Source organism: Nannobrachium achirus, assembly GCF_963921795.1.
Source record: "Nannobrachium achirus genome assembly, chromosome: 14".
In the NCBI taxonomy this organism is placed as follows: Eukaryota; Metazoa; Chordata; class Actinopteri; order Myctophiformes; family Myctophidae; genus Nannobrachium; species Nannobrachium achirus.
This window is the reverse complement of record NC_137821.1, coordinates 11,158,879-11,170,929: the sequence shown is the minus strand read 5'-3', so window position 1 is coordinate 11,170,929 and position 12,051 is coordinate 11,158,879. Positions and strand designations below refer to the sequence as shown.

General features: G+C 44.3%; 1 protein-coding gene across 1 annotated transcript in view; it reads right to left on the bottom strand.

The window, feature by feature from the left end:
- Positions 1–6,509, bottom strand: part of pde5ab (phosphodiesterase 5A, cGMP-specific, b) — a gene marked incomplete at both ends in the record, with an annotated part of 127,398 nt that extends 120,889 nt beyond the window's left edge. Inside the window, one exon of the mRNA XM_080742229.1 lies at positions 6,409–6,509. Within this exon, the coding sequence (XP_080598355.1) occupies positions 6,409–6,509 (101 nt within the window). The remainder of the gene's footprint in view (positions 1–6,408) is intronic.
- Positions 6,510–12,051: the final 5,542 nt, after the last annotated feature.

Below are 12,051 nucleotides of genomic sequence, written 5' to 3'. Positions count from 1 at the left end.
CTTAGTCCTGACTGAGATCACGGCGTACATGGAGCATCTCCCCAAAGAGGCCGCTAAGCCCTAATGTATCAGCGGAGGTGTGGCTCCCAATCCATAACCTCTCAGAGAGGGAGAGAGGGAGAGAGAGAGAAACAGGGGCGTCACAAGGCCCAAGGTGGAGAGGGCCTTAAATATTTAGCTATTGAAAAATAGCAGATCTACAAGCTCGCAGCGCGGCACAAAGTCGTGAAAATGTGTGCAAATCTTTGAATATATGTATTTTTTTAAGCGAACATTTGTAACTCAAATTTTGCTTCTGGGGGGTCCCTGGAACTAAATATTTTGAGATGAGATAAAATAGCAGATCTACAAGCTTGCAGCGCAGCACTTGGTGCCGCACTGTGAGCTTGTAGATCTGCTATTTTTAGTGCAGCGCTGCAAGCTTGTAGATCTGCTATTTTTCAATAGTTAAAGCACAAAATAATGCGTAATAATGCGTTCCCACTGAGTCTAAATGGGTTAAAACCCCTCCCCCTATGAAGAACATTCATGGGGGGCCTGCAAGTGAATCCTTGTCCCAGAATGTGGTGTGACACCCCTGGAGAGAGAGAGAGAGAGAGAGAGAGAGAGAGAGAGAGAGAGAGAGAGAGAGAGAGAGAGAGAGAGAGAGAGAGAGAGAGAGAGAGAGAGAGAGAGAGAGAGAGAGAGAGATGCCCCTCAGACCAGGACACACAACCACAGAGGCTGCTGATGTATGCAAACACACATCTCTATCCTCCTGAAGCCAGGGAATCACAAGGACTCTGGCTTTGTTTTCATTTTGCTGTTTTATCAGTGGCTCTTATCAATCCGGGGGGGGGGGGGGGTCTGAGGACTCTCTTCAGATTGAGGCTTTGCGGGCAAATAGACTGAGGGTTTGCGGGCAAATACTAAGTAATGTGGGGTCCTTGACATGAAAATTAAATGCATACATACAGTATGACCCCAATGGAATCAAGAATGCAAAGGCTTTTTTGGGTCCTGGTGTTGTTTGCATTTCTGTCTAATAAAGTATTCAATCAAAAATAGCTCGAAGAAGACCACTGTTTTGTTTCGTTTTCGTCGGGGTAGCGTGCAACGCGTTCGAACGGAAACACGCAGCGACGCAAGAGGAAAACAATGTCACCGCCACCTCGACTAATGTGCCTCCAAGCTTTTTACGGAAACTTCAGTTAATCCATTTAGGGTTGAAATTATTGAATGCTTTAACTATTGAAGCAGATATACAAGCTCACAGCGCGGCACCGGTGCAGCGCTGCAAGCTTGTAGATCTGCTATATTTGTACAAATCTTTGAATATCAATTTTTTAAAGTGAACATTTGTAACTCAAATATTTGCTTCTGGGGGGTCCCTGATACAAAATACTTTGAGACGGGAGTCGGCGGCCAAATACATATAATTCTAGGGGTCCTTGACATGAAAGAGTTTGAGAACCACTGACATAGAAACGTGTGTTTTTCAAAAAGAAGACACTTATAGAATCGGGGTCAAAATTCAAATGTCACGATTTTTCAAAAATAGCAGATCTACAAGCTGTGAGCTTGTATATCTGCTATTTTTCAATAGTTAAAGCATAAAATAATAATATGCGATAATGCCTACCCGGTCTAAGCGGCTTAAGAGATAGAGAGACGATTGTCTTGCCATTAAGGCAACTTAGTTAAGTTGCCGTGGTAGTCTTAAAGGGGATCAAAGTGGATAAGTGGTGCTTGACTGGAATACATTCATGCCCTGCCTGCATAGCGGGGCAGTGTGGTGTGGGACAAGATGCCAGCCTGATTCAATGCCCAGATATGGCCACTTGAAAGCCACTGCTGGTACTTTGTAGGAAATGGCCGATCTACAAGGCCACAGCATTTCCTCACTGTCGGGGAGAAACCGACAGAGAAATCTCCAAGTTTCACATTTGTACTTTTTTTTTTTTTGCAAAGTAAAGCCCTGCTTGCATCATACAAGGCCGTCGCACAAAAGTAGTGAAAACAGCAGATCTACAAGCACACAACGCCTCGCACAAATCATTTTTTAAATCATAAATACAAACAAACGGTTTTGGACATACAAGGTTTCCACCCGACAACGGGGGGGGGGGAGGTCCTTGGAACAACATATTTTGAGATGGGGGTCCGTGGCCAAACACGTCAGATCAACTACAGATCTGCTATGTTTTAATAGTTAAAGCATAAAATACTGGTTAAAGTAATAATATGTGTGTGCGTGGGACAAGATGCCAGCCTGATTCAATGCCCAGATATGGCCGCTTGAAAGCCAGTCATCGTACTTTGTAGGAAATGGCCGATCTACAAGGCCACAGCATTTGTAACTCAAATATTTGCTTCTGGGGGGGGTCCTTGGAATGATACATTTTGAGATGGGGGTCCATGGCCGAATACGTGTGATTTTGGGGTGTCCTTGACATGAATGTAAAGTTGTTTGTATGTAGATAAAGTACTATGTTCTATCCGTCTGTCTTTCAATGTTATATGAGATACATAAAGTGGTTCCTGTGTAAATAAGGCTTTCTAGGAACTCCTTTTAGTAGTGATTTCGTACCAGTGATTTGTGCTGTGATGAAACTACACTTTTTTCTATTGCAAACTGCTAACTGCAAACTGCTAATGAACTCATGAACAATCAATCAATCAATCAAAAGGTTTGAGAACCACTGATTTAGAAGAGGGATTTTGAAGACTGTCTGTAGAACCAGCCACACAGATAAGGGCTGTCTTGGCCATCTGTCTTGGCCATATATGGATTCTATGTGGCCGATGTGGCCTCCATATATGGGCATATCCTATTAGATATGGGCTTAATATTGATGACATCAGGGAACTCCATCAGGGAACTCCATATATGGGTATAAAAGGGATTCTGTTAGTGATGTCACCTGTAATATCACCTGTGATGTCACAGTGATGTGTCAGGGGAACAACAACAGTGTCAGGCATTATAGACAGAGATACGGACAAGCTGTGACCGTTCACATACTAAACCATACTAAACGAAACAATAATGTGCGTGTCGGACAAGATGCCAACCTGATTCAATGCCCAGATATGGCCACTTGAAAGCCAGTGTTTGTACTTTGTTGGAAATAGCCGATCTACAAGGCCTCCGCAGCGCGTTGTGGCCTTGTAGGTCGGCTATTTCCGGCGTGTGCCGCGCCGTCATGCAACCGAGCACAAATTACAGGCATTGTGAGGCTGAGGAATGCTAGGATTTTTCAGCATCTGAAACAGTCATTCGGTCATGGGAAGGAACGTGCATTGCATCATTATAATTCCACTCTAAGTTGACAGGACATAAATGTTGAGGCTTTATGGTGACGTTTTTATTTTTGGTTTATTTTGAGATAACAGCACGAGAGAGTTTGTTAGGGAGTAGGGGCAATAAATGTATGTTTTTATATCTCAGATATTTTTTTATTTACGACCGAAGGTCGCAGTTTACTATGAGAAATGTCACAGCTCGTCCATGTCCGTCTGGACTTGTATTTGTGTACACATTTTTGCGGTCTATGGGTTTGCCGCTCTGACATCATGCTCTGACATCACTGTGATGTCAGGGGAACCACTCTAACAGAATGGGTTTAACACTCTGACATCACGCTCTGACGTCACTGTGATGTCACATAAACAGAATCCCTTTTATGCCCGGATATGGAGTTCCCTAATGTCATCAATATTAATGATGCCCTGTTAGAGAGATCCCTGTGATGCCAGGGGGAACAAATCCCTTTTATGCCCATATATGGAGATCCCTGATGTCCACGTCACTGTTGCACGTTTAGGGCGAGGTTGCTTGTCGCCCTGAGGCGTCTTACTAGTGTTTACATCTCACTGTGTCATGCACACAAAAACTATTCCATCAAGACGGATTAAGCTAAGGGCAGAATGCATCAGCACCACTGCCATAAACATGCAGAGTTATCGTTAGTAGGAATAGGCCTAAACACAGAAGCGCCCGGCAGGAAGTGGACTAAGAAAGGGGAGGAGCCAAACCGTGTTCCTGTTTCTACACAAAAAAAGGAGCTGGTGCCCCCAGAGGCAAAGACAAAGGAGCCATAGTTTTGTACTTTTTCTGTTTTGTATGTCTATGGAGTTAACATTACTCTAATAATAGACCCCCATGTGTGGTTATAATGTGTACATTTGTCTTCCCTGTGTATTTTTGGTTACTTCCTGAAAGCTGTAAGCCTCTGAGTCAAAAGGCACGATCGAATAACACATAAAAAATGACATCATAAAATCTTACCCTCCCCTTTTACCATTCACCCAACACTGTGGGTGTGGCTAACTTCAGCTGGGTCACCACCCACCATGACAACCAGGCATACTTAATGAACTGGTGGGTGTGGCCACATACAAACATAATTTTAACACTTTCTGTGCACTTTTGGAAAACATCTTCCTCCTAGTATAATCATAATACCTGATCATCATGTTTTGGGGGGGTCGAGGGATCATGGCACCCCATGTTTAATGGGCTCCCAGATAGTACCAAAACAGACATGTTTTACTATGTATTACTATTGGCAGACTTTGATTAAATATTGTGGATTCTGTGTGTTGTGTTGTGCTTTTTTAGGCATATATCATGGTGTCTAATCGTGTCACTGTACTATTCTGCAAACTGCTAATAAAGTATTCCAAATTCTTCTATTGCCTTTATTTCTCCTGTGACAGATATGTTGGTACCGACTGTACTGAGAAGGTTATGAAGAGTTTATTGACATTCTAGGCTTCATTACAACAACAACAACCACCAGGGACGTGCAGAGAATGTTAGAGAGGCAGGGGCTGAAATCTCTATAAGGGCCTTTTGGTGAAAATATTTAAAATAGCAGACCTCCAAGCTCACAACGCGTCGCACTGCGACGCATTGTGAGCTTGGAGGTCGGCTATTTTCAGTGCGTGATACCACACTGAACCAAGCATTATCAATTTCTTTCACCATAGTTAAAAACTGAATTCATGGTCTGGAGAGGGCACTTTTTACAGACGGATGAAAGGTCAGGGTCTCAAGCCCCCTTTGATGTCTATGTGTGCACGTGCCAGACAACAACATGTTCAGTCAGTTTGGAGGGAGAAAACAAAAACGCCAGCATATACCGGTAAGCCACTACATACTGTAAGGAGAAGCAAAGCAAGCAGGGACCTAATTCCATTTGAACTGAATCAACGGGTGACAATAAAAGTTAATGATTATATAGTGGCCCTGTTGAGAAGTGCACACAGAGTTGAGTGATCGTGCACCTCGATAGTAAAGCAAACACATACTATAACACCTCAAATACGTACACAACCAAAGTCACGGCTATGTATTGGAGCGCATCAGAGGTATCCTCCACTGGTTCTCAAAGTGGGGTCCGGGGACCCCCAGCGGTCCTTGAGTGGATTCCAGGGGTTCCCAGATAAATTATGGATAGTTAGGAACCAACTGGACCAATATGTGTTTGTAACTGAGAGTGTAGGCTACAAATGAACCAAATGGACCCGTTCCATTTGTACACTAGGTGGCCAGTAGTATAATGCAAGGGCCAGGGGTTCTCAAATTTGGATATTGGGGTCCCAGGACCCCTATAGGGTTCTAGATACATCAGCTATTTTCAAAAGATCTTGACATTCTTTGAAAATTTTACATTTTTGTAATTTTTCACACCACAAATCTTGTATGGGGCCGGGGATCCTTTTCCCAAGTGTCAACAACTCCTTTTCAGGTGGGGGTCCGTGGTAGCCTGATTTCAGACTCAGTCCACTCTGAGAGTGGGCGGGGTCACTGGTCTGGAAGCAGGCTAGGTCCGTGGCCAAATTACACAATCATTTAGTGGTCCTTGACATGAAAAAGTTTGAGAAGCACTGGCTGGTATGACTCTGTACTTGCTATGCGTAAAAAGCGCACTGGAGTGGAGAGGGTTATAACAGTGGCTCTTCAAAGTGAGGGGTACACAGCTATCGGTTCATTGGGGGGGTAAATGGACCTATTGGAGCAGGGTCTGTAACTCTTAATCGCATCAAAATGGAACCAAATGGACCCGTACCCGTACCCATTTGAACACGATAATAAAGAGTTAATTGGGGGGGTCGGCTAGGGGGTACCCCCCAAAACGACACACGCACAATCCCAGGTGCAAATAAACGCCACCTGTCAAAGTGACCACCCACCCACCAGCCAACAAGGGACGAACCGAAAGAGAATGAGATACAGTACAAACCAAAACACAGCCCGAGTTTACGACAACTATTGGGCTTTAAAAACGTCCCCAACGCAGTCCTATAGAGGCAATATCCAGCGTTTTGAGTAAACACGGGATAAATCTGTCACCATAAACCCGATCTCCCTCCTCTCTCCCCTCTCTCTCCCTCTCTCTGTGTCTGTGTCTCTCTCGTTACCTGGTAGCCTTCCTGATGAAGTAGGAGTGGGCGAACTCCGAGTGATCGTCCAGCCACGCTTCCATCCGTTCGCATTCGGGGGAATAGCAGCGATCGTCCATAGTAGCGATGCGAAACACGCCGGCCGGGCGATCCCACAAGATCACATTCAATTCTCTCCCCCGATCGCTCTCTCTCTAATACAGATTATTACTATTATAAACCCATCTGGATGTTTTAAATGTAAAACCTGCCACCTAATAATAGATCACTTTCTCTGAAGGCTGGATACCTGCTGTTTGTTTTATTTAGATGAAAGAGATGAGAGAGAGCGCTATGTGTAATATGGAGCGCTTCCTACATGGTGGAGAGCGCGCGTGTGGGACCCGAGGCTGAAGAGTGCGTTTGTTGTCAGAGAGAGAGAGAGAGAGAGAGAGAGAGAGAGAGGGAGGCAACGCCGCCCCCCTCCTCTCTCTCTCTGCGTGCGGGGTGTGCGTGCGTGCGCGTATGCACGAAAGTGTGTGTGTGTGTGTGTGTGTGTGTGTGTGTGTGTGTGTGTGTGTGTGTGTGTGTGTGTGTGTGTGTTTGCGCGCACGCGCGCGAATGAATCACATTCTCCACTATACCGGTGAAATAAACCATGCAGATAGCGGTAGGCGAGGTTATATGATGATAGACCATAATATGGTCTATCATCATATAACCTCGCCTACCAGGCTTTCTTTCTCACATTATGAGGGTTGAGAATAATAGTTGATTTGTATTGATTGATTGATTGATTGATTGATTGATTGATTGATTGATTGATTGATTGATTGATTGAATAATTTATTAGATCATTTATTAGAGGTTTGCATAGGAAGAGGTACAGTTTCATGACAGTACAGTTCACTGGTAGCCTACAAGGTCAACCAAAAGGACACGCTCAGGAAAGCACCAGGCTTATTTGCTTTGAGATCCTTTTTTTTTTAACTGATATAACATTGAATGACATAAAAATGGCCTGTAATTGGCCTATATTGTAATATCAATAGGCCTACAGCACTTTGGAAATAATAACACACATAGCTTTGTGGTCCATCCAGTAGAAGCTGTGGTTCTCAAAGCGGGGCCCGGGGGCCCAAACTAGGGGTCCTTGAGGCGATTCCAGGGGGTACCCATGCAAAATGAGTAATAATTAGGGCTGGGACTTTAACGGATTAAATCTGATTAAAAAAATTAACGCATTTTAATCACACTTAGTTTTTGAACAACGGAACCTTCAGTTTCAGGCATACCGATCATAGCGATGCACCAACCAAGAAGAGACAACAAACGCAAAGGGAGAAGTAGCCGATCGGAGCGCTTTGCTTGGCCCAGTGGATGCGAAATTTAGATTTAAAAAACTCACTCGTTGATTCACTCATACAACAAAATGTGTTTTACTCGGGTCAAATATTAATATGCGATTAAAATGTGATTAATTGCGATTAATTAATTACAAAGCCTGTAATTAATTAGATTAATATTTTTAATCGCATCCCAGCCCTAGAAATAATGTAATTTGCAATTTAGCAGTGGACGGACCGGGACATAAATTCGGCCCAACTGCCACAAACCGAACATATAAACCCACAGCGTGACGAGGCAGCGACGCGTTATGGGCTTATATAAGCTGTTCAAATGTTTGGGTTTCTGGGCCCAAAGGCTAAAATGTAAGCATGTTATACAGACAGATGGCAGGTCATTGTTGACCTGGTATCCTATACTAGTGTGTACAGTTTCAATGTACAGATTATAGATTTTTTGGATATGCTACTGATAGACTGATGATTCTTAGTTAACATATGATCCTAGATCCTAGATATTTCTATGCATTTGATGAGTTACCTTGTGTTGTCCTTGCTTATTTATTGTGGTTGCCCTAACAATTAAGGCAAGACACAAATAGTAATAGTATTGTCCGACATTATTCAAGAGTGATCAAAAGTTTGGCACGCTAGTCCTTCCACAGTTGTTGCGCCAAACACTTGGACCATGTCAAATCGACATGTTGTATAGTTTAATTGATATTAAATTATCAGTGAATTAATTTCCCCCATTGACTTATATATCCATTCTAGTAAGACGTCTTAGGGCGACATGTGAACTAGGTCGTGCCAATTCTTGGCCATCTGGCCAGTGATGTATATCGGACCAGTTACCCATATATGGAGACCCCTGGTACCCATATATGGAGATCCATATACTGTATGGAGATATGCTGTGTAGAGCCCAACTACTCAGACTCTGTTATTTGTTATGTGAAAGTCCTATGATGTCTATGACTATGACATCTGACATCATACCCTTTTATGCCCATACATGGAGATACCTGTCTGTAGAACCAGCCACACAGATATGGGCTGTCTTGGCCATATATGGATTCTGTTAGTGTGGTATGTGGCCCATGTGGCCGATGTGGCCTCCATATATGGGCATGCCCATATGAAGTCCTGTTAGATATGGGCTTAATATTGATGACATCAGAGAACTCCATTATGGGCATAAAAAGGATTCTCTTAGTGTGCCATCACAGTGAAGCCAGAGCGTGATGTCAAAGCGACAAACTCATAAACCTGTGATGTCACAGTGATGTGTCAGGGGAACCACAGTGTCAGGCGTGACCTATAGAGATACGCGGATACGCGGACAAGATGTGCCGGTTTTCATAGTTAACTGCGACCTACGGTCGCAATCAAAATCAATGTATGGAGCTATATCCATATCTGGAGTTCGTGATGTCAGATGTAGAGGTATTGGCCAGCTCCATATTCTTTAATCGCTCTGGATTAAGAGTGCCTGCTAAATGCCCACATTGTGAAGCACAAACAGGGGGGTCCTGTTTACCACGATGCGGTCGAGGTTTGAATGAACTGAAAGGCGACAATGGGGGGGCTTATTGCTATTTATTTAATCGATGACCGCTAATGGCTTCGCTCTTTGAGGCTCCTCCAATCCATATCTAGTTGTGTCTGTCTGTCTGTCTGTCTGTCTGTCTGTCTGTCGCGCTCTCCTTCACTCTCTGACAGAGGCGTCAGTTGGGTATGGCAAGGTATGGCTGCCATACAAAAATACACACAAAAAAATAAAATTAAATGTACTTCTTAAAGGGGCCACACCATGCTTTTCAAAATATATATTTTATCTAAATATTGGTCCATAATACGGTTTTATGCAGGTTCCAATTTTAGCACCCTTTACCTCATGGTTCCACCTCATATTCAATGTTATATGAGATACTTAAATGGTTTCCAGTGGAAATAAGCTTAGTCTTTTCATGGATCTCCTTTTAGTAGACCTTGTACCAGTGAACTGTACCGTCATGAAACTGTACCTTTTCCTATGCAAACTTCTAATAAAGTCTTCAATCAATCAATCAATATATATACAGTCTCAATAGAATATAGCCTCCCAAAAAGTACCGCCCCTTCTCCCGATAGGAAATGAGCCCACTGCCTACCTAGGCTGTGGGAAGATTTAAAAAGAGTACCGTTCAGACACGCCCATTCAGAAAATCACTGAAATGAAAGGCAAGGCTTAGAGTTAATGAATTGGGTTTTTGGGGGATGGAAGAGACACTGGGACGACAAAAAGGGAAAAAAAGAAAAAAGAAAAATGTGAAATTCATGGTGTAGTCCCTTTAAAATAAATGCATCATGCCTGTTGCTAAGGTAACACATGACTGGTGTCTTGGAAGGCGCGCGTGCAAGACACCAGGTCATGTTGCCATACCTTTTGCTGAGCTGACGCCACTGCTCTCTGACCTCCACTCCCTCCTCCATGCTAGATGTGTGTCCCCACTGTCCCACTGGAGGTGTCACTTTACCAACAGATGGTCCCCTGTCCCCCTGGGACAACCCACCACTATAACACCTACACCACCAGTCTGCCTCCCATGGGCAAATATGACCCCCCACTCTATATCCCTCCTATATCCACCGACCCCCCTGTCCAGACCAGCACTCAAAGAGAGAGAGAGAGCCAAATAGAGAGAGGGGGGGGGGGGGAGTAAATGGTAAATGGTGCATTTATATAGCGCCTTTATCCAAGGCAGGGACCTTGAGACTGACATCAAGCAGTGTGGACTGACATGGAAAGAACTGGAAAAGAAGGCCCAGGATAGAGGACTCTGGCGGCAGGGCCGTAGCGCGTCTAATCAGCGCTCTATGCGAGCTCTCTCGAATGCGCCTCTCTCCACTCACGAGCGCACGAAGCGCGCTCACGCACGATTTTTGCGGGTTTTGGTGTGATTTTAGTCGGTTTGGGGCCGGTTTGGGTCCACTCCCTCCATTTCGGCGCCCCCTCTGTGCCCCCTCTAGGATGGTGCTCTAGGCGGCCGCCTAGCTCGCCTATAGCTAAAAACGTCCCTGTCTGGCGGACTGTAATCAACGGCCTATGCTCCATGAAAAGGAGCGATAAAGGCATAAGTAAGTACGTTTATCCAAGGCGCTTTACAGAGATTGTGCATTACATTCACCCATTCACACACTACACACACATTCAAACACAGATGGCGGAGGAAACCATGCAAGGCACCGACCTGCTCAATGGGAGCAGTTATAGGAGTTTGGCGTCTTGCTCAAGGACACTTCGACACGAACTCTGGCGGAGCCTGGGATCGAACTGGGAACCCGTCCGGTTCACCAAGTGGCCGCTCTACCCCCTGAGCCACTGCCGCCTCCTATAGAAAAGCGGTGTGAGCTGCTATTTCCACAATTCTTTTCTTCTTTGTGCATACATTACATACACACGCGTCACACACATACTGTATGGAATAGGCACACCATGCATAGCACGGATACCTACATGTATGTGCTGACATGCACATAATTGCAGACAACGCACACATGCACGCACCAGTGTCAATTCTGTCGACTACATTTTGTATTTTAACTGTAGTCCATGATATTTAGAAGATATTTTCAGATGACTAAAATATGACAAAAACTAAATACATATTTTAGCAAAATCCAAATTTGCTGTCACGATTAACACTGGTACGCACACAAACATGCAGGCAGGCAGGCACACGCACACACACACACACACGCATACGCACACACACACACACACACACACACACACACACACACACACACACACACACACACACACACACACACACACACACACACACACACACCTGCAAGCCATCTCACTCCAGTTCACCTTAATGCATTTCAGAGGCTGAGCGAGTCACAACTTGCCTCTGCTGCTGCTTCCACAGTCTTTAAGGCTCACACAGGCAGCGACTAGATTTTGTCATTGTGTACTAGTTCAACAAAAGCTATTCTAAAATGGCTAGTTCCATTCCTTGATTCTGATTGGCTGGTTTTAATTGCTGTGATATACCAGACTATAACTCTTTCTAAAACGGCTAGTTCCATTCCTTGATTCTGATTGGCTGGTTGCTGTGGTATATGAGACTATAACCCACACCTTGAATCAGTTTATGTCAAACCCAGGTGCGTTATTTCTTTCCACAGTGTTCCACATTGCACCGATTATCTGCACCTGTGTCGTTTCTGCTGCCTGGCCGGGAACTACTTTTTTGCAGAGCAGACCTTATTGTGTATTATTAGTGAAATAGAACAGTTTTAATTGGTACATGTCTATGATTTTCATGTTGCCATATTGTGTCGC